The sequence below is a fragment of the Stenella coeruleoalba genome, assembly GCF_951394435.1.
Source record: "Stenella coeruleoalba genome assembly, chromosome: 12".
Taxonomy (NCBI): domain Eukaryota; kingdom Metazoa; phylum Chordata; class Mammalia; order Artiodactyla; family Delphinidae; genus Stenella; species Stenella coeruleoalba.
In genome coordinates this window covers 63,213,794-63,240,946 of record NC_137158.1, presented here as the reverse complement: position 1 = coordinate 63,240,946, position 27,153 = coordinate 63,213,794, and the positions used below count along the sequence as shown (strand labels likewise).

The window sequence follows — 27,153 nt, the reverse complement described above, 5'->3', positions numbered from 1 at the left end:
CCTAAAGCAGAAGTTGCAAAATGGTGGCCTAGTGAACTTGGCTGCATTGTATTTAAAAGAAAGGAAAATGACATGACCTGCCATCATTTACAAATCAGGGTATTTGCACAGATATCTGAATTTCCAGATTTTCTTGGAAAACTCGTAGACTTGGCTACGTGAAGTTGGCATTCCCTCCTGGCATCGTGTGCAGGAGCTGAGCTGCGTGCTGCAGGCGGGACACTTACTCTCCAGGTGGCCTCAGTGCTGCCACCGTGCCTTGTATTGAAGCCACTCAGTTTCACTCTTATACATCACGCCTCTGGCCTGGAGGCATGTGAGTGTGTGATCTCCAGGAGCATCCCTGGAGAGGGACATTTGGAGGTTTGCTAATCCACTCATAGAATCAGCAGCACCATATTTGGAAACAATAAGAACTTGACACATGCTTATTGAATTGATGTGATTTTGAATCTTTGGACGAGAAAAGGTTACACGAGGAGGACTCTAGACTTGAATGATAACAGTGATTATATAGCTGTAGTTAAAGAACTATAAATCTTGATTTTGTTCAAGTACAAGAAATGTCTGTCACATATTCCTGACATATTGAGAATACACTTTCTGGGATTTAAGTGCCTTGTTATTTTATCAAGCGTCCTGCTAAGAAGTGACACACGTTTCCCAACCACCCAGCCTATAAAAGAGAGCCAGACTGCTGCATATACAATGCTGACTATTTCCCGGTTTGTTCAGTCTGAGCCACTGGGGAGAAATAGTCTACTTTCATTTCTTTCACCTTAACCAGCAACATCTTTGAATATAAATCACTAAAATTTTCAGCAGTAATTGCCTGGTATCTCAGGGTCAGTGTCTTAGGGGACAAAGTGAACATCCATAGAATGAAAATAAGAAAATCTAGTATTTGTTAGATAAAGAGGATGAGATTATATATATATATATATATATATATATATATATATATATACATTTCGTTCAATTTGAATGAGAGGAAATTGATAGCATTTAAAATATTCCAGGTATATTTTGAGGATTGATGAAAAATAATGCATGGAAAGCACATTGCATGGTCTGGCAACTAAAAGAGTCCAGTAATTGTTAGCTATTGTTAGTTAGTTTATAGATTAGCCTTGCTCTAAGTATCTGCAAAGAACCTATCTTGAACACTATATTGTTAAGATGTTAGGGGTGATTTAGTCTTGGTCATTGATTGGTGTCACTCTTCAGTTTGGAATTTCCAAGTCTCCACACGGGGGCTGAGGACCCCTTGGACATGGAGACTGAATCGTCTTCCTGCTCCTGTAAGTGGGGCTCAAAGAGCCAGGTAGCAGAAGTAGCTGGTGGTGCCTCAGTCTGGTAATTGTTCTCCATGAGGTGACTAAACTGTCACAATTCTAACGGTCATCTTCTAACAAAACATAATTTATTACACAGAATGAAAGACAATATTAAAGGGATTAAAATAAGCCCCAAGACCTTGGGCGGAGTGGACAATTGTTTTAATTGCAATTTCTGTACCTTCCTCTCCCCATACCCTCCCCCTTCCCACCTTAACTGGGCCAAGAGCATCATAGCTGTCATCTATCTGCCTTGGGTTTCCTTTCTATTCAGTCCATCACCAAAGCTCAGGAAAACCTCATGGCTTATTTCAATGAGCTGCATAATTTGATGCAACAGTGGTAGCTAAAATGGTTCACTTTCAACCAACACAGTACTGATTTATAGAATTGACATGGCTTATTTTTTAAATAAGAGTTCCTACAAAAAATAATACTTCCCATCCAAACAGTTCTGAGAAACATAATGTGAGTTTTTGCTCTTGTTTTTGTTTTTGTTTTTTTTTTTGAGGGGGAGTGATTTAGCAAATAAACACACTAACTTCAAAGATTTCCATCTTGTTTTCATGTAACCTAAATGAGATTAGATGACTAGTGATTTATGCTACCACAATCTTCTGTTGCTCCCCACTTTAGATAAAAATATGGTTATAATTAAAATCACATGAACTTGATTTTTTAGCTTCTAAAGAACAAGATGGATGACTTGATGATCGCCAAGAGAGGCTCTGGAGTGTCCTCATAACATCAAGGCACGCGGCTCTTGAGCTGCATGTCTGGGGTGTGCGTAATGTCCATTCACTAAGGCATTAGAGCACAGTCTCTATTAGAGCGGAAACAATAACCACAGCAGCGGCAACAACCAAACAATCACCACAACTCACACTTACATAAGGCTTTGTACTTTGTGAACTACTTTCACTTGTACTTTTATTTCCTTTGGACCTCTCAGCAGCCTGGTGGGGTACGTGCCATGGGTACTCTTGTTTCCATTTCTGATGAGAAAACTAAGGCTCAGAGAGTCGAAGGGACTCCCTCAACATCGTGCAAAAAATAAGTGGCAGACTTAGAACGTACTATGTCTTTTGAATTCTGATCCAAGGGTCTTTGTACTCTAACCCTGCAACTCAATCATGTCACTACTTTCTGGGGTTTAAAATAAAATTTTCCTGTCATACAGAGTGAAGTAAGTCAGAAAGAGGAAAACAAATACCATATGCTAACACATATATATGGAATCTAAAAAACAAAAAAAAAATGGTCATGAAGAACCTAGGGGCAAGACGGGAATAAAGACGCAGACCTACTAGAGAATGGACTTGAGGACACGGGGAGGGGGAAGGGTAAGCTGGGACGAAGTGAGAGAGTGGCATGGATATATATACACTACCAAATGTAAAACAGATAGCTAGTGGGAAGCAGCTGCATAGCACAGGGAGATCAGCTCGGTGCTTTGTGACCACCTAGAGGGGTGGGATAGGGAGGGTGGGAGGGAGGGAGACACAAGAGGGAGGGGATATGGGGACATATGTGTATGTATAACGGATTCACTTTGTTATAAAGCAGAAACTAACACACCATTGTAAAGCAATTATACTCCAATAAAGATGTTAAAAAAATAGATAAATAAAATAAAATTTACCTTTGGACACCACCCATTCCCATGTCAGGGCTTTCACACATGTTCATGGGCTGTTCTCTCTTCCTGGAATGCTCCTTCCCCAGTCATTAAAGTCGACTCCTGCCCAGATAGGGTCTGCCTCAAACAGTGCCTCCTCTACTGTTTTAGTTTGCTGCTATGACAACATAACACAAACTGGGTGGCTTAACCAACAGACATTTACTGTCTTACAGTTCTGGAGGCTAAAGTCCAAAATCAAAGGGTTGATTCCTTTGTGGGCTATAGGGAAGGGTCTGTTTTAGGCCTCTCTCCTTGATTTGTGGATGGCCATCATCATGTTCATGTGGCATTATCCCTACAGACACATATCTGTGTGTCCAAATTTCTTTCTTTTTTTTTTCAGTACGCGGGCCTCTCACTGTTGTGGCCTCTCCTGTTGCGGAGCACAGGCTCCGGACGCGCAGGCTCAGAGGCCATGGCTCACGGGCCCAGCCTCTCCGTGGCATGTGGGATCCTCCCGGACCGGGGCACGAACCCGTGTCCCCTGCATCGGCAGGCGGACTCTCAACCACTGCGCCACCAGGGAAGCCCCAAATTTCTTTTTTGTATAAGGACACCAGTGATACTGGATTAGGGCCTACCCTAATAATCTCATTTTACCTTAATTATCCCTTTAAAAACCCTGTTTCCAAATACAGTCACATTCTGAGGCACTGGGGGTTAGGACTTCAACATACGAATTTGCGGGGGGACACAATTCAGTCCTGAACACCTGCCTCCTCAACGCATGTCTCTCTCGACCTTCAACCTCCTGCTCCCATCTCAGTCAATGGCATCACCGTCTGGCCAGTTGCTTTGGCCAACTCTTCACGATTCTCTCTTTTCTTCTGTTTCCTACATCCCATTCATCAGTCAAGTTTCATCAGCTCAACCTTCAAAATGTTGCCTGATTCCAAACTTCTCACTACCCCACTACAGCTTTCCTAGCCCAAACTACTAATCTGCTTGAGCTAACGTTATCATTTGTTTCCAGCGGTTACGTGGAATCTATTTTCTGCACAGAAGCAAGTGTGACCTCTTTAAAACACAGGTTATGTCATGCCACTCCCTGTTCAAAACACTGCATTTCGAACAAAATCTGAACTTTTTGTCATGGATGAAAGACCTGCTACTTAAAATGTGTTCCAAACTCTATCAGTATCACTTGGGAGCTTGTCAGATACATGGAATCCTGGGCCCCGCTGAAGACTTACAGACACAAAATCAGCATTTAGCAATAGTCGCAGGCGATAGGTATACATTTTAAAGTTTGAGAAGCACCGGCCTAGAGAAGCCTGCAGGACCTCCCATGTGTGTCTTCCAGCTCAACTCCTTCCCACCACTCTTACTCTTGTTCTTCCCATTCCAGACTCTGGCCTTGCTGTTCCCACCCCTTTCTGGCTCCCTCTCTCTGCCTGGAATGCGTTCTTAGAGACGACCCTATCTCCATCTCTCCTATCTCTAAGGCTACCTCCTCCATGTCACTCTGTATCCTCCTTATCCTGCTTTGTTTTTCCTGCATAGTCTCTATTACTACCTGAAATTGAGTAAGTATGTGTTTACGTAAGTTTTATTTATTTCCATCAATCAAATGTAAACTTCACGAGATCAGAGATCTGGCTTACTTTACTCATGGCTATTTTCTCCTAGGCAGAGAAGAATGGTTGGCACGTCGTAGGTACTCAATAAACATTTGCTGAAACGATAAATATCTAGACTTTTGGTACAAGATAGGTCGTTGTTTTGGTGCTGATTCAATTAATTATTTTCTTCAGTAAACGCTCAGGCTACTGTTGACTGTAGCATGGCCTTTTACTAATTTACCACTCTTCATAATTATCCCACTTGGGTTATTTTTCTTCTCTTCTCATCCCATCTCCCCTCCTTCCTCATTGGAAGAGCCATGGGGTTATTTTCCATTATACAGTACATTAAGAATGGCTAGGAATGATAAAACAGGCAGCTTCTACTAAACTTTCCAAAACAACGTGAAATAATATAGGCTTAATAATGATTTTATTGTACGGTAGTTACTGGCTAGAACTTCTGAACTTGAAGTTTTGAAATCTAAGAAACTTTTAAAACTCCGATCTTACTATAAGATCTTGGCAGTAAACTCAGCACAGATGGTAGCAACATTTCAAGCTGTGCTTACAAACTAGTGACCTTATCTTTTGATCTGTGAGACCCCTTTGCTCTTTAATGAGACAAGGAAGATTCCGAAATACCATTAAGTACCAGTGAGCTCTGATTAGTTCTTCCTTACAGAGAAGGTTCTTTTTAAGGCTATCCCTAGAAAAATACATATTTTAATACGTGTATATGATGCGTAGGAAGAGGCCATTTTAAATTGAGATTCTTGAGTCGTTTGTTTCAATATGAATTTAAATCTGCTTCGGTGTGGTCAAAAGCAGGCCTTTCTTCAAAAGCCACAGTATTCTTGCCAAGTCTTCTGAACAGAATATTTCTTCAGAAGTCACTGACTTTCTCTTTTCTCAGCTACCTTGGCTTGGGGGCTTGGGCACTTGCAGTCTCAGTGGGCCTTCAGGTCCAGCCCAAGTGGCCCTGGCTCTCTTTTGTTCTCACTTATGTCTTTTCTCACGTGATCTCTTGCTGTTACCTCTTTATCCCAGGGTTCATTCTGCCAAAAGCTTTCCTACAGCATCAATGTGTATTTTTGGAACCAGAGATAAGCCAAACCATTCAACTGAATACAAATTAAGCATCGGTGATTTTTAAAAAGGACAAATATGGACATAGACCCTAAAAAGTTAATCAGGAAATTTATTCCAGGGATATTTGCTGGCCAAGTCTGCTAGTGGCAGTGCCCGATGGCAGAAATGTTGTCACTTCTGATCCCAGATTCAAGACTGCCTCCTTCAGATCACTGTCTCAGCTTTTTGAAAGTTGAAATATTGGTGATGGCAAGTCTGTTCAATTAGTTATCTTGCACTGAAGGTAAACTACAGCAAAAGCTAGTTCACTCAACTACCTTACCTGGGTCTAGACAATTGTTTTTTCCCATGTGCTTTACTCATACCACTTTATCTTCAAACTCATAAGCAATGTAGTTAAAGTAGGAGTTGGTTAGGGGGTTGTTCGGAACATTTGAAGGACAAGGCATTTGAGACAGAGAGACATTGTGACATAGTTCTTAGGGGAAGAGGCAGGACATGAAATCAGGTCTCTGGACTCTCAATTTAACACATCCATTAGAGTTTTCTGGGGCCATCAGTGCTTCACCAGGATTAGCATGAAACAACTCAGAGGGGATGACCAGGTCCTGGGCTGATGTGTGTCCATGAATATCCACATGTTTTTAAGAAAAATGCCACTGCAGGGAAGGGACCAATCATGCCCCATTCTCTGCTACTACAGCCTTTATCCTTAGAGCCGAAGGGGCGGATGGTATAATGCTAGAAAATAAGAAGGTTGGGGAAGGGGGACATCACTATTTCTTCCTATCTCTGCTATGAAGCATTAGTTCTAGGATTACAGTAGATGCTCAATTATTGTTGGCTAAACTGAACGGACAACTGTATATTGTGTTTTGGGACTCTTTCTCTGAGTTACGTTATATTGTTTTGTCTTAAGAAATTCTCACACATCTTTCTTTTGAGGTAAAATTCAAGTGAATGGGAGCGGAAGAATGATGGTATTCTCATTTTCTAACTGAATAAGTCAAAGAACACGCTGGCATCTGTCCATGGCTCTCAGACAAAGTGGGCTTCAGAGAAGCCAAGTCCGTAACGATGTACTTCATCCTCCTTCTCAGGGCCCACGTTGCAACTCCAGGGGGCGCCATTCACATTCCAGTCTAGGTCAAGGGCACGGTGGGGCTTGTGGGTGTGCCGCCTTCCAAGAACCCGGTGTCTCCGCTCTTTGCCGTAAGACTCTCGGGCCTTGCTTAACTCTGTTAGTATTTGTAGCCACTTATTTTATTTTTTTAGCTTTTTTAAATTTATTTTTTTAACATCTCGACTGGAGTATAATTGCTTTACAATGGTGTGTTATTTTCTGCTGTACCACAAAGTGAATCAGCTATATGTATACATATATCCCCATATCTCCTCCCTCTTGTGTCTCCCTCTCTCCCACCCTCCCTATCCCACCTCTCTAGGTGGTCACAAGCACCGAGCTGATCTCCCTGTGCTATGCGGCTGCTTCCCACTAGCTATCTATTTTACATTTGGTAGTGTATATATGTCCATGCCACTCTCTCACTTCGTTCCAGCTTACCCTTCCCCCTGCCCGTGTCCTCAAGTCCATTCTCTATGTCTGCGTCTTTATTCCTGTCCTGCCCCTAGGTTCTTCAGAACCTTTTTTTTTTTTTTTTTTTAGATTCCATACATATGTGTTAGCATACGGTATTTGTTTCTCTCTCTCTGACTTACTTCACTCTGTGTGACAGACTCTAGGTCCATCCACCTCACTACAAATAACTCAATTTCGTTTCTTTTTATGGCTGAGTAATATTCCATCGTATATATGTGCCACATCTTCTTTATCCATTCATCTGTCGATGGACACTCAGGTTGCTTCCGTGTCCTGGCTATTGTAAATAGTGCTGCAATGAACATTGTGGTACATGACTCTTTTTGAATTATGAAAACACTTACTTTTAAAGATAATAGAAAAAGGAGAGTTTTCCCTTTCCTTTGGTTTTTAATGAAACTGGTTTCCTGAGTAGACCATTAACTATGATTCCAAGCTACTATTTAGGAAAGTAAAGAGTCTAAGAGGGAAATGTAACAGAGATGGGTCCTTCCATTAAAACAAACAAACAAACAAAAGCCACTCTAAAGACAAGTTAAATAACGAAAGAACTCCCTTAAGGAGGGAAAATTTTCTAGAGGTGAGATTGCCAATCACCTTCCTTTTCTAAATCCTAATCACTTTAAAGTGATAGTTCCTCTAGTTGAACTTTCTAAGTTAGATGAACATTAACCATTTCACATATCTGGCGCATGTGTATAACATACGGTGTTAAATCTGTTCACCGTTATTTTCCTAAATACATCCTTTCAAGTACCCATTTCAGGACAATGGGAATATACTTCTCCAAAACCATAATGCAAGCACTCTTTCCTTACTTTGTTATTTTTTAAAATGAACATAATATATCCAGTACTTTAAAATGGAAGTCAGCTCATGTCACCCCAGTGCTCAAAAATTTCTGATAGTTCCTCCTCTCTGGCTGAATAAATCCAGAGGCCTCACAATGACTCACAAGGACCTGGCTCCCAGGACCTCTCAGCTCTCTTCCTCATCCCTGGGCCTCTGCGCACTCCTCTCCCACTGCTCCTTGGGTTGTCCAGGCTGCCTGCTGCTTCAGGACACTCTTCTGCAGAGCCTGGCTATGCTCACCTTGGGGAAAGCTTTGTCAGCTCTAGTTAAAATCTGCACCACCGCTTCCACCCTAACCATCTTTACTCTACCCTTCATAGGCACCCTGCCTTATTTCTTCCTTAGTAGAATTTCTTCCATTGTCATCTTTAAAATTCAATATAAGATTTATATTATTTACAGCCCATCCCTCACCCTCATATGCCCCTAGAATCTAAGTTCTGTTAGGTAAGGAGTTTTGTCTGTTTTACTCACTGCTGTTTTTCTAGTGCACAGCAGAGTGTACACACTTGCTAGGTACTCAATACCTATTTTTGTTGGACAAATCAGCATTATCAGATCATATAGTTATACAATATTATGTTTTATAAACTCTGGATTAACCAGGTTCATATTATAAGCAAAATGTCACACAATTCTGTCAAGACAAGGGTTATGGGTGCGATTTAGAAGCTGTGTATTTTTAGGGAAGTCACTGAATTTCCTTCCAGTGGACGGTTTACTTTAAAAATGAACCCAGAAAACCCTTCTTATTTGAAAAACAGATGGATTGCTAAAGGGGTCACAACACATTTTAAGCTGCCTGTGAGAAGACAGTAAATGATAGAGCCTGAACAAAGGCTTGCCTGTCTCTTAGTTCTCAGAAAAGCTTGACACCAAGGTCCTGTCCCTGGACAGTCTCTGAGAGCCTCTGCGGAGCTCGCCGAAGCACCACTACACACTGCTTTCAGCCTCCCCCCATGTATTTTTACCCCTCTTTAATGTTTTTAAAGTTACCAGCAGCCCCCCTCCCCCCTTCCCCGGATATACATAACTTCCGCCATAATCAATATCCCCCACAGAGGGGTACATTTGTTACAATCAATGAACCAACACTGACACACCATCATCACCCAAAGTTCCAAGTTTACGTGAGATTCACTCCTAGTGTGGCACATTCTGACTTTGGACAAATTTATAATGACATGTATCCACCATTATACAGAGTATCTTCACTGCCCTAAGGTCCTTCTTTTATGTTTATGTTTTTCTATTATAAGAGTAATACACACTTGACATACACACGCGCACACACACACACTTCCAAAAAGATACAAATACATAAAAGTAACACATGCTGACGGTAGGAAAGCTGTGAAATACAGAAAAATATGATGAACCAAGTAAACTTTTTCCCTACCACTAAAAATTATACACGCACGTATGCAACCTTTCACATTTGGAAAACCACAGTATATGTGTGGTTCTTTAAATAGCTTTACATCAGCAGAATCTTCCTTTATTTGAGACAGACTTTAGGACACTCAGAGCCATTAAACATTTCTCCTTGTCTTTTCTCCAAATACTGCAAGTAAACTAACTGGTGGTGCAAAATAACTACCTACATACCTTTATTCCCTTAGACAAAAACCTTGTGGTTTTTGGGTCCCAGCTGAGAAGAAAGGAACAAAATAGAGATCTTGAGCTTGGAAATGGGCAATTGCCTTTGTGCGTTTTTAGCCTAATGAAAGCTGCACTCTCTTGAAATAACTGAAACACTTCTTGGTACCACCTCGAGGGGATCTCTGGGGTGAAGGCAGACGTGTGTGCGTGTGTGTGTGTGTGTGTGTGTGTGTGTTCCTGCATGCATGTGTATCTGTGTGTATGTTACATCTTATAATTCTGAGAACCTAAGGAAGTTCCACAATGTTTTGTTCTGCATTGGTCTATAGCATCTGTGCAATGAGCTCTCTCCCATCCCTGATGCAATGGGCTCTTTAGTGTGTCTGTTCTGGAAGGCTTCCATTTGCCACAGAACCACAAACCTCAGTTACTTGACTTTCATATTGTTTGGCGACTTCTGTGCTATTTCATGGGCTGTGTTTCAAGGGATGGCAATTTATTTTTTATTATTAGTTAAAAATTTGTTATTGGAGTAGACTTGATTTACAATGTTGCGTTAGTTTCAGGTGGACAGCAAAGTGATTCAGCTATACATATACCTATATCCACTCTTTTTTAGATCCTTTTCCCATATACGCCATTACAGAGTATTGAGCAGAGTTCCCTGTGCTGTACAGTAGGTTGGATGGGACTTTAATCTGTGACACAAGGCACAGGATTGCTGGGATGACATGCATTCTGCAAAGGGAATGGCTGATCTCAGAAAGTCCATTTGTTTGGGAGAAGGTGACTCTGTGAGAGAGAATTCAATAAGAGCCCAACTCATCTCCAAGATGTAGCAAACGGAGTAGTGGTTCCCCCAAGGCACAGTTCATGTTACAAACACCTCTTCATCTATGTCTAGTTCGCCACCAGAATAAGTTTGGCACTTGTCAGGTGTAGGTTTTAGTAAAGGAAACAACAATAAGAAACTATCTTTGTATCCTTAGAAATCAGAAAAAATCTGCCTAAAATCTCTCTTATTACAAAATGAATGCTTAATTTTTGTTGAACACTTGAAAAATATAGAGAGACAAAAAGAAGGAAATAAAAATCATCCATTATCCCAATATCCAGGTAGCCAAAAACACTTCTTGAGTATTGGGAAATTATAATTCTCTCATTCGACTCAATTCTGATATTGACCAATGGTGAGCTTCCTATCTCCACCTGGACATACCCAATACTGAGAGAAACTCATAAAAAGAGAAAAATGGGGCTTCCCTGGTGGCGCAGTGGTTGAGAGTCCGCCTGCCGATGGAGGGGACACGGGTTCGTGCCCCGGTCCGGGAAGATCCCACATGCCGCGGAGAGGCTGGGCCCGTGAGCCATGGCCACTGAGCCTGCGCGTCCAGAGCCTGTGCTCCGCAACGGGAGAGGCCACAACAGTGAGAGGCCCACATACCGCAAACAAACAAACAAACAAAAAGAGTAAAATGAAAATGATTTGATGCTTCATTCCTAAAGCAAGTGTGAATAAAACCCACGAAAACAACATATGAGGGTTAAACTTCGAATCACTATGGCCATGTGATTTCATAGTGAGGGACTAGCCTCTTGATTTTTCAGAATTAGATGCTGTAATTATAATTTTCTAGTATAACTTCTATTTTATAACTTTAGATCTGTAAAAATGATAGTTGTGTATTTTTTAGCAAAAGAAAAAAAAAAGGAAATGATTTATCTCAACAAAAAAGAGTGTTTATTTATGAACTGGGGTTTTGCTGTGGGCGGGGAAGGACTAATTAGGATCATTTGTGGGATATTTAATTCCAAGTGGTCAACAAAGAATAACTGTTCGTTTGGTTTAAGCAACAAACTCCATCATCTCATTAATGTTCATTGATAATCAAAAAATTAAATGTACCTGTTTTATTGCTACTATTATCAACGTGATGATCTGTTTACATAAATGCTAATCGTGATCTTCATTAAAGGCTATTACATGAAATGTTGTTTGTGTTGAGTTGAACGATGATTTATGTATTCTAACTTTTACTCAATGATAATTATCGAGTGTTAAATTGTTTATGGGACTTTCATACACAGCTGGTGGGAGGGTAAGTGGGTACAGCCTCTTTGGAAAACTGTTTGGCAGAATCAGTCTGAGTTGAATATGGACATGCCCTATGACCCAACAGGTGCAATTCTAGGTAAGTACTCAAGAGACAATGTGTAATTTTGTGCACAAAAAGACTTGTACAAGAATGTTCACAGCAATATTATTTGTAACAGTCCCAAACTAGGGAGAGCCAAATGCTCATTACCACTAGCATTAATAAATAGTCACATGCACATACACATACATACACATACACTGGAACAGTCTACAGCTGTGGTCAGAAATCTTTTTCTGTAATATGTTAGACTTTGGAAATCATGTGGTCTCTAACACAGCTACTCAACTCTACCAATGCAGTGCGAAAACAGCCTTAGACAATATATAAATGAATGGCAATATTCTAATAAAACTTTATTTACAGAAACAAGCGACAGGCCAATTTTAGCCCATAGGTCATTATTTGCTGATCTCTATTCTGTAACAAAAGAAAACAGAGAAAGAATGAACTATAACTGTGTGCAACAGCATGGATGAATCTCATAGACAATGTTGAGTTAAAGAAGGTAGACAGAAAAATATATATACTTTTTGATTCCATTTATAAAAATTTCAAAGGTAGGGGATAGTGACAGAAGCCAGTGAATTAGTATGGATCTTTGGGAGGTGATGTCTGGGAGGAGGTGTGTGTGAAGCTGTCTACACTGGTCTGTGTGGTTTTACATGCATGTGTTAACTTTGCAAGAATTAATGAGGTGTACACCTAAAAATTGGATATTTATCATAATTTAAGCTATATTGCAATAAAATGTAAGAAAAAATTTTCTATCTAAATATATCAGTAGCTAAACAAACTAATAGCAGGGGAGTTAGAAGTGCCAATAAATATGCGAACTACAATGTCAATTGTTGAGGGATATCAGGCTATTGATAAATATAAGCTTGGACACATGTACACATATTAGTTCATATATACCAATGTTAAATACATTAATTGAAAACTTGCTCTTTTAAAGATGCTAACATTTGAAATGCATCTTCCAAGAAGTTTTCCCTAAAAGAAAGTAAAGAAAATTGACATGCATAGTCAAACTTTCTTTTTTTAAAAAAAATCAGACACTTCTCCATTTCCAACAGTACAATTGCTACAGGGAAAAAATTCTTTGTTTATTGTAATGGCCTAAAATTTACACAACTCTGTGTGGTTACAAGTCTGAGCCCTGACCCTGAACTTCTGGAGTCCAGGCAGGTGGATTAGGTTGAGAGAAATGACTGGCTCCTTCTCCTACTTGACTCTCAAAGCTGCTTTCAATCTTAAACGCCTATGAAAGCAACATCTGAAAAAACTAAGCTCCTTCAAATATTGAGAGATTTGCTTTAGCCTCTGTGATGACCAAGTTCCAAATGTCTTTGCTAAATTACCCACAACGTGATCATAGTCATTCATATACTGCTTCCCAGAATCATCTTGGCATTTCATTATCGACCATGTTGTACGCATGATCCATGAAAGAAGACTCCTTGACACAAAAAGTGAGACAGCAGACAGAGGACAATACCTTTTCCCACTGGCTGCTTGGTAGAATCAATTATTAACAAACCCGTTCTATAAAGAAAGTAGTAATTCAGGAATAAGATGTTGTACTTTTCCTGAGAAATGTGGAAAATGTATTTCTGAATTCAATATCTACTTCCAAAACGTTCAACTACATTTTTCCAAGTATTTGATTTTCTAAAAGAAGACAAAATATTGAAATGCATTCTCTTGACATTGCTATATAATTTTATGGTTTAAAAAATTTTTTCCAGCTCTACTAAGGTACAATTTAAAGAATGTATATATTTAGGTTGCACAATGTAATCTGTTAAAGATTTATGACCTGATGGTTTAACATATACATATATAGCAAAATGATTACTACAGTGAAGTTAATTAGCACATCCATCACTTCACATAGTTACCATTTTTCTTTTGTGGTAAGAATACAAGATTTACTGTCTTAGGAAATTTCAAGTACACAGTAGTCTTATTAACTATACTCACTATGCTGTACATTAGAACACTGTAACTTATTCATCTCATAACTGGAAGTTTGTATTGATGGAAGAAATTTTCACATATTGAGGTATGGGGAAATCATTCTGGCTTATACATGATTTAACTTGAACTTTTGGCTAACCAAAACAGCCTGTCTGTGGCCTATTAAACATGCATTGTGCATCTGTTTGAACCATTGAAGAAAAGAATGCATTTAAAAATCAAAATGGAGTAACTGTGGTTCAGACACCCAAAATGGAAGTAGGTGGCCATGGTGGATGTGGTTTCAGACACGTTCCTGTATTACTGAGAACTTGAATATTTTGAACTGTATCAGACTCAAGGTCATCACCAGCTGTTCTCAAAACAATATCTGCTAGCAGATGCCAGCTGCAACCTCAGAGTCTCAAGGTCTACCCTTGTAACTATGCAATCATTTCCAACCCCAATCCTTGCTTAATAAACACTCTTACTTCTCACCAGCTCCAATGCTAATTCTTGACAAATGACTTATGTAATTTTGTGGGTTTTACCTTTATAATCTCCCCCGCATTTTGTAGTCTAGCAGAGCACAATTCAAGTACTTCTTGAATCTGTGCAATATGATTTTAGAAAGAAGCTTGGTATGGGAAATATTTTTATAAACTTACTATACATATTGCAGAAACTCTCAGATTTGTAGTTTATGATGATCACTGAAGATACTCATGTTCTCCAATCTTATGGAATTCTATATCCTATTAACATTTCTGGCGTTATTTTCTTACACTTATGAATGTGAGGGTCTCTTTCGGAATGAAGTTTTCTGCTGTGCCAAATAGAATTAGAACCCTCAGAGTCCAGAATTTAGTTAAAGATAAAATGACAAATATACAAGATTTCATAATGTTAACTACCTCATTAGGTTACACGCCATAAAACCTTTTAAATGTTGACTAGACACCAAATGTAGTAAACTCATATGTGGTTGACTACCCAAACGTGGGCAAAAGCAAATTCTTTGCATTTGCTTATTGTTATATATAACATACCTTTACATTTGCTTTTAAGATTTTTGCAGTAAAAACTCAGTAATTAATTTTGATAGTGTCCAAGCTAGCCTCACAAAAGTTGAAAACTTGCATTAATCTGTCAGTGTAAAAGCTTTGGGCTTATGGAAACTGAGCTTTTCTTTATTACCAGTTAGCTGTCTCGTTGGAACTGATATCCTGGCAAGTTAATAAAATATCTTTTGACATTTAGATATGACAAAATCTTATAGCTCAAAGACAGCAATTGATATAATGGGAGCAAATATTTATTTCATCTAAAATTATCTTTTGGTGTATCTTTGATAATATACATTACATTGTCTCATTCTTTGAAAATTTCTATATTTGTGAATGTTTATTATCTAGACACATTAGAAAATATTATATACTTACAGCTGGCAAGGCAGGTGGTTTGAGATTGACAAGTTGGGACCTCTTAAGCCATGCTGAATAGCTAGCTATCATGTATAATTTGTCTGTTAAAAAGATTGAACTATTACAGGGAAATACAATTATAATCTGTATTCCTTCCAGTAAAAAGCCCAACACTGTTTTGGGGTCAAAACAGAGATAACATTGTCTCTGGAACATTATAAAAAATGCAGTTTGATGTATACAAGGATTCCTAGGGGGACTCATCCTGAGATCAAAAAGCCTTTGAATGAAATTTGTGAGAGGGGAAAGTGAACCGGAGAAGGAGTAGCTGAGGAGGAAGAGGGAGTTTGGATGTGATTGGCCAGCGGTGGGCGCAGCTCAGGAGACATTGGTACTGTCAGAGCTCAAATGGCTTAGCACCTTTGGTCTCCTTGACAACTGGGAAGTACAGGTGGAGGCATCCCCTTTATGAAAGGCAAGTCAGAAAAGAGAGTTCTTGATGCACCACGAGGTCAGAGGAGGACTTAAGAGGCGAATACATAACCTTACGCTTTTCTTCTATCTTCATGCTGAATTTTTTTGGTGCTTCTTTGAAGTTTTAGGCCAATTCTGGGTGCTAGGGATACAAAGATATTTAAATAAAATGGACACCTGCTCCCTTGAAATATGCAGGCTAGATGGAGGAATGGAGAAATAATTCAATATTTGCAGTATGAGAGAGAGGCGCTTGTGAATTAGGGTCAAGGAAGGCAGCCCCCTGACCATTGCAGAAGGAGCAGGCATCAAAAGGAGAAAAGGGTAGGGTGTCCGTGAACAGGGAGCATCTGAAATGCGTGTTGGAACACATAGCTTGCGTTTTACATTTTATGTTTAGTGACTGGACATTAGTTCATAAATTCTAACCTTAGAACTGCTTCAAATAATTACCCATTTACCCCTCTTTAGTTGGTTCTTTCTCATTTCCGTCATTAATTTCAGACCTTCACCTACCACTTTCTGCTTGTCTCCGCTACTCTCCTTACTCTCATCAGAATATCATGCTTTCTTCTTAGAAAGAAGGGAAACAATTAGATGGATTAGTCTCAGTTTCTGCCCTCAGATATGTGTCACTCCGAGAGATGTGTCTCTATCCTTACACTTCCTTGTCCACCATCACCACCTTTGCCCAGTCACAGTGTGAGGGGGGTTTAAGGCTCACAATTACTCTCTTTCTCTTCAGAAATATCCAACCACTTCCTCTACTCGCTCTTTCCTCTCTGCATCAAAATATCCTCAAGCCTTTCCCATCTTGAGAACTCCTTCTAGGCACTGTCAGATTACCCACCTTCCTTTCTAAGACAAATTTCCTGAGAGAGTAGCACCCCTCCTCGGTTCTCTTTATTTAGCTCCATGCTACCCTCCTGACCCTTTGCCCTTCCACTAGCTATGCTCTTGCTGATACTATACTACCTTCAGGTTGCTCAGTCCAAGAACACCTTTTAGGCTTGATCTCATTTGACCTCTATGGTGTTTCACATTTTTAGCATGACCTTTCTTTGGAAGTCTTTCCTCTTGATCAAGATGATAGCATTCTGTTTTTCCTTCTGTTTCTCTTAATCTTAATCTCCTACCTACTTAGGCTTCTTTAGACTCCTCTTGAACCTGCCCAACTCTCCAGTGATGTTTCCAAGTGTTCTAAGGTGCATCTCCATCTCACTCCTCGCCTTCCCCGGGGTGTCATCGTCGTTGATAGGTAGTCACCACTGCCTACCAGCAGGTCACTCTCCTGAGCTCCAGACTCTCTGCTGCACCTGAGAAGTCCTTGGGCATCTCAGTGTATTATGTCCAAAGTTAACTCATCATTTCCCCCAATTGCAAATCTGATTCTCGAATACTCTCCGCTGGGAGTAGGTGGGGGGAAACACATCTCTATCTGTTCTCTATCTACTTAGCTATATTTCCTACATTCACTCCATTGTAAAGTCTTATCATCCTCTCTCAAAGTCCGCTGAATCTCATACCTTCTGTCCTCCCTGACACTGTCTTAGTTCAGGCACAGACTCATCATTTCTTTCCTAATTGTTGCTGCAGTTCCTTAAGCTGGTTTCTTTCTTCAGTCTTGTCCTCCTCCAGTGCATTCTCTATTCTGACCAGGTGATCCCTCTAAAAACTGTATTTCACATTGTAGCTCCCCTGCTTAAACATCCCTAAATGGTCTTTACCCTGTTATAAGACTCCTTATAATCTGCCCCACCTTCCTCTCCACGCTAATTATCTTATCATTTCTTTCCTCTTATTCTGTTCTCCAGGTATAATGACTTCCAGTTTCTCTAACTGGTCACATTAAGCATCCTGTACCCGCTGCTCCTGTTACCTAGAATTGCCAATGCCTTTCACAGCAGGCTGCCCTTTTCCAGCCTCACAGGGCTGTGAGTTGCTTCTCTTTGACACTCAGCTCCTTATCACCACTTGCACAGACCTGTCCTGACACCCTTCTCCCTCCCATAACACCCTGGCCCATCCTTATTATGGTTTCTCATGCTATGTTGTCATTGCCTGTGTCGTTGTCCATGCTCCACTGGATTGGGAGCTTCTTGAGGGTAGGAACCAGAACTTCAATGTCTTCGTATCCCTACACTGGCACACAGTATGTACCTATAAATGTTGGTTGATTGAATACTTTTTTTGAAGCGTAGCTTTGTGCGAAGGATGATTGGTCTCATTTTCTCTTCCTTCAGACCGAAAATGAAGCTAATACAAGACTGGCACATTTATATTTTAGGGGTTTGATAACTTCAGTTCTGATAGTTTGACCTTTGTTTGTGTTGTTGTTCTGCAGCTAGCTCTTATCTGAGTTCTGGTTTTCAGCTGCAAACAAAAGTGTGGTGTTTGGTTGCTGTGGAAATGCTGCCACATTCCTCGGAAAACAACTGTGAAACTAGCAAACTTATTTTCCTTATGCAAGACAATATTGATTTCCAAATAAAAATTTTTGAAAGGCAGCAAGAGAATGTAAAAGCCTTTTAAATGATAAACCTCAGGGTGAAATAATACTTTGTATGTTCTTGTAAATATAGAGAAGACGAAATAATAATCCTCCTCCTGTTTTCTTAACCCACTGTTCCAGCTGCAGAATAAAGGCTGGTGACAGGGATTCTACCTAGCTCACTATTACATCAACTTTCAGAGTAACACTAGTAGGGGGGTAGGCATAGAGTAGTGCTCAAGAAATAATTGATAATCACCTATATTTTTAGGATATGTTCTAATTGTCTATTTGTAGAGAACTATGTCTTTCTCATCCTGTAACCCAGAGTAGTATGCTTGGGAAACTCTCAGTTCACTTAGGAGATGACCCATTCCTTGGCTGGGCTAGCAGAGGGTTTTAAATGCTATACCCATCAGTCTTTGGCACATCTGGGCCATGCTTTACAGACAATTGTGCTGTTTTGACAAATGCATCAGCATGTATCTCTTCAGCAAATATTAAGCTCCAGTGAGGGGCTAGGTGGCTGGACCCTCTTCCAGAGGCTGGACTCTTAGCAGTAAATAAACTAATTCCTTGTTTCCATGATATTTACATTCTGTATATATGGGTGTGTGGTGCAGTGAGACTGGGAGAGAGCGATGAACAAAACAAACGAATATAAAATACAACATTTGGGGCTTCTCTGGTGGCGCAGCGGTTGAGAGTCCGCCTGCCGATGCAGGTGACGCGGGTTCGTGCCCCAGTCTGGGAGGATCCCACGTGCCGCGGAGCGGTTGGGCCCGTGGGCCGTGGCCTCTGGGCCTGCGTGTCTGGAGCCTGGGCTCCGCAGCGGGAGAGGCCACAGCAGTGAGAGGCCCGCGTACCGCAAAAAAAACCAAACAAAACAAACAAACAAACATCATTTGGTGATGAGTACATTGAAAAGTAAAACGAAGCCATGCCCTGGGTGAGAGATGAGGATAATGCCGTCTCTGTCCTCCCTTGGGAATGTTCAGGTTTCAATTTGTTCTCTTTTAGAGTTAGAAAATATCATCCTTGGACATGCACATAGGAGTGAAATGATGTACTCACATGATAAGAATGAAGTGTTTCGTAAGTGTAAGACAAAATTAATTAGTGGGAATGTAAATTGGTACAGCCACTATGGAGAACAGAATGGAGGTTCCTTAAAAAACTAAAAACAGAACTATCATGTGACCTAGCAATCCCATTCCTGGGCATATACCTGGAGAAAGCCATAATTCCAAAAGATACATGCACCCCAATGTTCATTGCAGCACTATTTACAATAGCCAGGACATGGAAGCAAACTAAATGTCCATCAACAGAGGAATGGATAAAGAAGATGTGGTACATATATACAATGGAGTATTACTCAGCCATAAGAAGGAATGAAACTGTGCCATTTGCAGAGATGTGGATGGAACTAGAGACTGTCATACAGAATGAAGTAGTCAGAAAAAGGAAAACAAATATCGTATATTAACACATATATCTGGAATCTAGAAAAATGATACAGATGAACCTATCTGCAAAGCAGAAATAAAGACACGGACATAGGGAGCAAACGTATGGACACCAAGGGGGGAAAGGGGGCAATGGGATGAATTGGGAGGTTGGGATTGACAATATATACACTACTATGTATAAAATAGATAACTAACGAGAACCTACTGTACAGCACAGGGAACTCTACTCAATGCTCTGTGGTGATCTAAATGGGAAGGAGGGGATATATGTATATGTATAGCTGATTCACTTTGCTGTACAGCAGAAACTAACACAACATCGTAAAGCAACTATGCTCCAATAAAAATTTTAAAAAATTAATTCAAATTCCCAAGGCATTTTAATCTCAGTAAATCAAAGTTAAGCAACTTGAAAGCTTTTGTCTTTGAACATAGACCTTCACTTTTATAAAGTTAAGTGCACATAAAATAGTCCTTACAATAATCTTTCTTTAATAACCTATGATGATAATATGCTTATTTCTAGGTTGCAAACATGTACTTGAAAATATCTATTCACTTGAAGCAAACTGAAACAGTTTAATATTGAAAGTATATCAAAGCTGTCAGTTTGCATAAAAAATACTACTAATATTAAATTAAATGCAAGAACTTAGAACATTTTAGTTATTAGTATAAATAAAATAATATTTATATTTCTAGGACTTCTAACAGTTTACTGAATGCTTTAATATTTGTTGTGTTATTTGATCCTCAACAAACCTAATAAGGTAGATAATAATATTGTTATTATTACTTCTTATTCCATTTTAGGGAGGAATAAACTGAGATCTATAACTCTTAAGTGACTTTCCTACGACCACACAGTTTTTAGCTGGTCCAGATATTTAAATGCCCTGTTCTTTCCACTATGCCATCAAAGTAGTGACCTACTTTGATAACAGATATTATGTTGCCTTCGAACAGACTGCGTATTAATTTCTAAGAAAAAATGTATAGACCTCAAAATTGTCCACATACAAAAATCACAGGCAGATGCCAGTGATAGGAGCAAAATTTTAAAATAAAAAAATCTCCCAATTTTATTAGATGAAAAGGTGAAAAAATATCAATTTTTTTCCAGTATAAAAGATGACAATATTGTACTTCTTAAATAAAATACTATGGTATCTGATATCAAAGAGAAAAGATAAAAGTAATATTCATTAAAATAATCAAGCCTAGAATTCAGGCCATCAGTTTCAAATATACATTGGGTTAAAATTATTTAATTTCACAAGTATTTGGTGAACAGCTGTACTCAATACTGCCCCGCAGAAACCAGTTTATAGAATATTCTATAATACCCTCTATGTAAATTAAAAAATGCTCTCTAACTGACTAAATAAAAGAGACCAGAATGCTCTTTCGTTTGGTACTTCTGTCCTTTTTATAGCCAGTGGTAACAGTCAAACTGTCTATAATAAGGCCTCAAATTCCTTTCCAATTTATCCTCTTATACTGCTTGTGGCCTGAAACACTTACTTCCTTCTCCACTCCTCAGTTTTCCTGTATTTGGGCTTTTAAAAATGGTCATATATCTACCTAGAATGCTGCCTCTTTCTTGGTCTTTGCATATCAATCCACGTGTCTTCATATCCCAATTGTATGCACTCTTTTCATCTTCTGAAGTTCCAACACACTTTATTTCTTTTCTATCATTTGTCACTCTCAAGCTGGCATTGCAGATTTTGGGGTTTGGGGCTTGAATCTCTGCCTGGAATGTAAACCCTCTGAGTGCAGGGCCTGTGCTCCACTGGTCTTTGCATTCCCAGTGCCTAGCATAGTACCTTGCATATAGTAAATGCTCAGTGAATATCCTTTGAATGAATATTAGATGATGCCTTTGAGGTATGACAAAATTTTGAAGAACATATTTAATATTTTTTAAAATTGATCTCACATTTGCATAGATTTGTCTTTTCAATTGCTTTTCTAAACACTGTTAATGTCATAAATAAATAATTTACTGTTTGTTTATTATTGTTTATCATCAATTTGCTTATTTTCAGTTGTTATTATTTATTTATTAATTTATTGATGCATAAACCATATCTAGGGCATCATAGCAGGCAACATCTCCTCACAGAACATCACATTCTGTATTACCAGGACAACCCCTGGGCTGGAAGGGACAGACATTTTTATTACCACTTTGCAGAAAAACTATAAATTGAAGTCTGAAAGATGAAGCAACTTCTCAAAGTACACAGTTAATTTTTCAGAGGTTGGACTACAAAGCAAGTCTCTCTGTGCTCATGTTAAATGTTAATAAAATATTGATCTATGGTATTCTATTTCTTTGAAAACTGACGACCTCTTGAAATGATTTATAAAAAATTTCAAACAGAAACCTGACAATACGAACACCCCTTTCTAAGCCATGGCAGATAAGAAAGTACGACCTTACATTCTAATGATATGACACCAATCAGCATGAAAGGAATCACACATGAAACAAAAGCAGGGCCACTGAAAATTTCAAATTGTAAAATTACAAGGGAAAGAAGGGCACCAAGTCTGATCGGGAGCTCTTTTTAGAAAGTTTCTTTTCCCAGGATTTAGCATTTCCCAGACAGAAGTTAGCAAATGAACTAAGTGAACTAACATCGATCATTTTATGTAGTTTCTTTAAATACTCTTGGCTCTTTGTACCCTAGCAGTTTCATTATACTTTGAAAAATAAAATCCTTTTAGGAACCGGCCACACCTCATATGTCAATTGTGTAATGAGAGATAATTTCTCTTTCACTTCCTTCTTCCCTTGGTTATCAATTCATTATACCTAATTAAGGTACACATCTTACTATACAGTTGAGTACCCTTTGATACAGTTCTGTAAACTTTGAGGTCTATCTTGATTTGAGAGAAATCTTATGGCTAAATTGAGAAAAAGGAGGGGGATGGGAGTTAGCAGTTTTGAACTCCTTAAGGGTGAAGGAAAGAACAAAGCCGCATTTATTACAATTTCGTACTTAACATTGTCTACATTTTACCCCTCCGACAGAATTTTAAGGAATAAATAGTAAATACTCAGTGTAGCCAGCTCTGCACTACATCTTTATTTACCTTCATATCCAACACGAACTATTCCCCTGAACATAGAAATGATTGCCTGTAAGGCCCACATATGACAAGAGTTTGCTCTCACTTAAAATTGCTTTGAATTCAGTACTTCAGAGTAACTTCAGATGAATTTCACACTTATGTCTCATTGAATGTAATGAGCCAGAAGTATGAGTTTTATGAGGATGACTTGTTCATGGAGGTCATGAGGTAAACGACTCGAAGAAAAGTGCAAATGGTGTGCCTGGCTAGTGACCGTCTTCCCTGTTCCATCTCAAATGTGCTGAAGCACAGCTGGGGCCAGGGCAGGGGCCCCAAACCTGGTGTGTGAGTGGGTAGAGAGGGAATGCCGGAGGGGGTGAGCCAAGAACTTGACACTTCAAAGCTCTGAATGTCTTAGGTTGGCCTCCATTAGGGATCTCAATATTGGGGTGGCATAAAGATCAGAGTGAAGTTTTGGAAATGCAGACTTTATATATTTGGTTTTCTTGTTTCAAAATTTTGATTTATTCATAAAAAGGTTATAATGTGATCTGCAAAAACACAAACTACATTCATGACTTAGAAACACTTAGAAAACTTAACAGTCCCTTTAAGCAGCAGAGACTCCTTATCCTTTACTGTTGAAGATATAAAGTTTTCTCAAGAAATGCTTCGGGAAGTCATAAGGGCACGATCACAGGTTCCTCTCAAAGGAAGCAACAAACTAACTCAGATAAGACCTCAGACAGTGGTGAAGCGGAGGTTTGTTGTTATTTTCGTGTTATGCAGATGCCCCTTCTTGATAAATATGTGGTCTAAGATGTGGTCTCAGTTCTAGTGAGTTACAAGTTCATGCCTTGAATTTCTCTTGTTTCTTTTAAGGGAATAAATCATTCAACTTTTTTCATTATCTTGCACACTATTGCTGTGAAATGGTAGCCTTTGGCTTCAGGTGGACACATGCTCATGGCGGATTGATCCATCTGTATTGATACCCATAATAGTTTTATTTTGGTATTCTCTTTCATCTAAGATTTCAAAGGACTCTGTAAATGTTTCAGTTAAATTTTGTAGCAAACCTCTTAAAAAGAGAAGTAGGAAAAAGTCTAAGCCTTCTTATGTGTAAGCTCCTTGAGGGCATAATTTTCATGATCGGAGTAACTCCAGCTCACTAGACATAGTAATATCTTCAACATTCAATAAATATTTACCATCTGCTTTAAAGGTAAAATGTACGAGTGTTCTTCCTATTCCATCTTTAATTATCCCACGCCCTTAAACTAATAAAAACTTCCATTTTCATGGTTCCTTTATATTATTTAGTTCTATGTCCCTAAGAAAATAGAAATCTAATAAACTAATGAAACCTACAAGCTTAATAATATACTGCTATTGCCAAAGATATCTATATTTTGAAGGAGAGGCTATGTCTTAATTTACTTAGAATAAATGATCTAACTATGTAAGGTACTCTGGATGGACTTCATCTGTGACATATTTAAGTACTCAGTTAATTGTAAATCTTATGACAGTGGTAGTAATAGAAAGCTGATTTATATAAATATTCTTCTAATTTGGGGAATTTGTGTAATTTGTCAGATTCATTGGGGGAATGCATTTGGTGGCCAGGAGTGTCTTCTGGTTAGGGTTATAAACCACACCATATTATCCAGAAGAGATGGAAAGATGATTGACTTTAAGTGAATTCAAGTCTATAGACAGTAGTAGAGAGTCTATTGCTGTCCTTATCCTAGCTATAAACTAATCAAGCAACTCACATGAGAGCTCGTACAAGGAAAAATTCATCAAAATAAGTTATGTGTTCATGTGCTTAAAGTCATCATGAATTAAAACTGATTCATGTTAGTAGATCATGTAGAAGCTATAAACAAATAATATTTTAGTGGGATTAAGGTCCTATAGTATTCGATCATTTGTCACAAATTTCCTTCTGTAAAATGAGGATTATAATAGCACCAAACCATACTGCTATTGTGAAAGTTAAATGAGTGAGTTGATGAATAGATCTGATGCGGTGATGAGATGGTCTCCCACATCCAAAGCTGGGATATATGGCTGGACAAAGGAAGTTTTTCTGCTTCCATCTCTCTCTCTCTGTCTCTCTCTCTCTGTGGTTTGTACCCTGCACTTAGCATTCTGAGGCATTTTCATGGTTAAGGGAAAGGAATACTGGACATTTGAAATGGATTTATGGATGCTATGCTAAATTCACTGTTCATGTGCTTCCAACAGAATGTTCATTTTCCAGTGGCTATTACTATATAGCCCCATCCTAATTAAAATAAAAACATATAAGAACTGCATCAGAAAGGTTTAAAATACTAGCACAAGAAAATAAGAAAGATCAGAAGACCAGGAAAATACAGTGTTTGTGTCTGGTTTCTGTTTTTGGTTTGTTTTTAGGTAATGAGCAAATTTTGATTATTTATTACCTGATTATCTTGAATTATAAATTACCAAGATGTTCCCCTGCCTCTATCTTGCTGTCTGCTTTTGAGCCATCTTACCAATAACCTAGGCTGCCAACATATGAGGTAGCCAGAGAAAACAGAAGGAGCTAAAATGAATAATTTTTTTCTTTGCTTATGAGTATGGTTCAAAGTTGGAATGGATTAGGGTGAAATTTTGGTGAAAGTCAAATTTAAGGATTATTTTTATTTATTCATGCTACTGCTTTGTTCTATTACTATAATTACTTAATTAAAAGTTCATTGAACATAGTTCAGTGGCTCAAATAAGATCTAAACACTAGACCTAAATTTTTACAGATTAGAAACTTTCATATCATGATTTGGCTCACTTCTCATTTTGAGGTTAAGTGCATCACTTATATTCTCTGTACTTGTTTTCTACTCTATAAAATGAGGAAAATAATATCAACTTCATCTTTTAACGGAATATTATATATTAAAGAGTTTGTGAAAGGCACTGATGATATATCATCCCACAAGAACAAATGATTATTCATTATGATGCTGCAATTTTTATTACAAATGCAGTGTGGGTAGCTGCGGTGCTGACTTCAGTTTAGTTCAAATGCATATTCCTCCCAGGCACTGTAAGTAAGGGCTTTGTGCTGTGGTGTAAATACTTAATAGTTTACTTGCCTAGCATATGATCTCTAGTTTAGGAATTACAATGTGATTCTTCTTACTTTCTCATCACAGTTGCCTGAATACAAAGCACCCAATACTATGTTATGTTGATCCAAGAAAAAATTTGAAAGACTCAGAAGCATGGTTCCTGACTTACTGACAGTTATTAAAATCAAACCCTTTCTTTATCATCAAGTGTTCCACATACAAATGTGTTATAGCTGTCTATAAACCTATAAAATAGCCTATTAGCCTCTGCAATATGGAACAAGAGACAATCACTAAGGCAACAGAACAACAGTAAGCTCACATGACATCAGCATACTTAATAGATTTTAAATGAGAAGACTTCTTACCTAGCATGCAAACACATTTGACATTCTGATCAGGGTTTTCAAACAAGATTTCGCCACACCTCTGAAATAGAAAGAAAGCCATCATTATTTTAAGATTTCCTATCAGGGTTCCCAAAGCAATATGTCCATGCAACCTTACATCACCATGACATTATTCTGCTCTTCATGTTTTCTTTAGTTTCCTGAGTCTAGGGACTTATGTCACGAGCAGAGACTTTCCTCGTAGCAAAATATTTGAGAGGTAAATTGGGGACAGACTGTTCCTGCATGCCTCATGCCCCTGCCTCAAGCTGATCTGTGTGTTCCTATGAGGGGTCATGGCCAGAGACGCACCCAGTGTCCAACAGTTTCTATTTCAATGGAAGATACACAGTCTGTTAGATCTAGTAATCTGAGGTTAATGACTCTCAAAATTGGCTCTTATTCAGTACTGAAATTATCCTAAGCTACCTACTCTGTAATTAAGCAGACATTTTCAAGTACAAACCTAGGTGGCCTACACTTAACTCTCTGAACTTGGGAACTCTGAACTCTCTGCACAAATAAGGAAATGATGAAAAAGTGGCATTCATAATCCTTTTCCAGAAGCATCGACTCATGGAAATATCAACTCTCTTATCTACATCTCAGTTTTAACTTGCATCTTAACATTTCTGTACAGGGAAAACTCCAGAGATACAATCAGTTATTTAAGAATAGACCACATTTATGTATATGATTGACAAATGGTTAGTACCTGAATGTATAAATAAATCCTCCAAATCAATAAGAAAATAACAAATAATCCAATGGAAAAGTGGATAAAGGACATAAGCAATTCATGGAAGAGGAAATCTGAATGGTCACTAACAGAGAGGATATATTCAACCATACTAATCATCAGGAACCA

General features: G+C 38.7%; 1 protein-coding gene across 1 annotated transcript in view; it reads right to left on the bottom strand.

Annotated features, from left to right (window-relative positions):
• Positions 1-26,669, bottom strand: part of PDE7B (phosphodiesterase 7B) — a 222,716-nt gene extending 196,047 nt beyond the window's left edge. Inside the window, exon 1 of the mRNA XM_079938848.1 lies at positions 26,265-26,669. Within this exon, the coding sequence (XP_079794974.1) occupies positions 26,265-26,349 (85 nt within the window). The 5' untranslated portion in view covers positions 26,350-26,669. The remainder of the gene's footprint in view (positions 1-26,264) is intronic.
• Between the last annotated feature and the right edge of the window lie 484 nt (positions 26,670-27,153).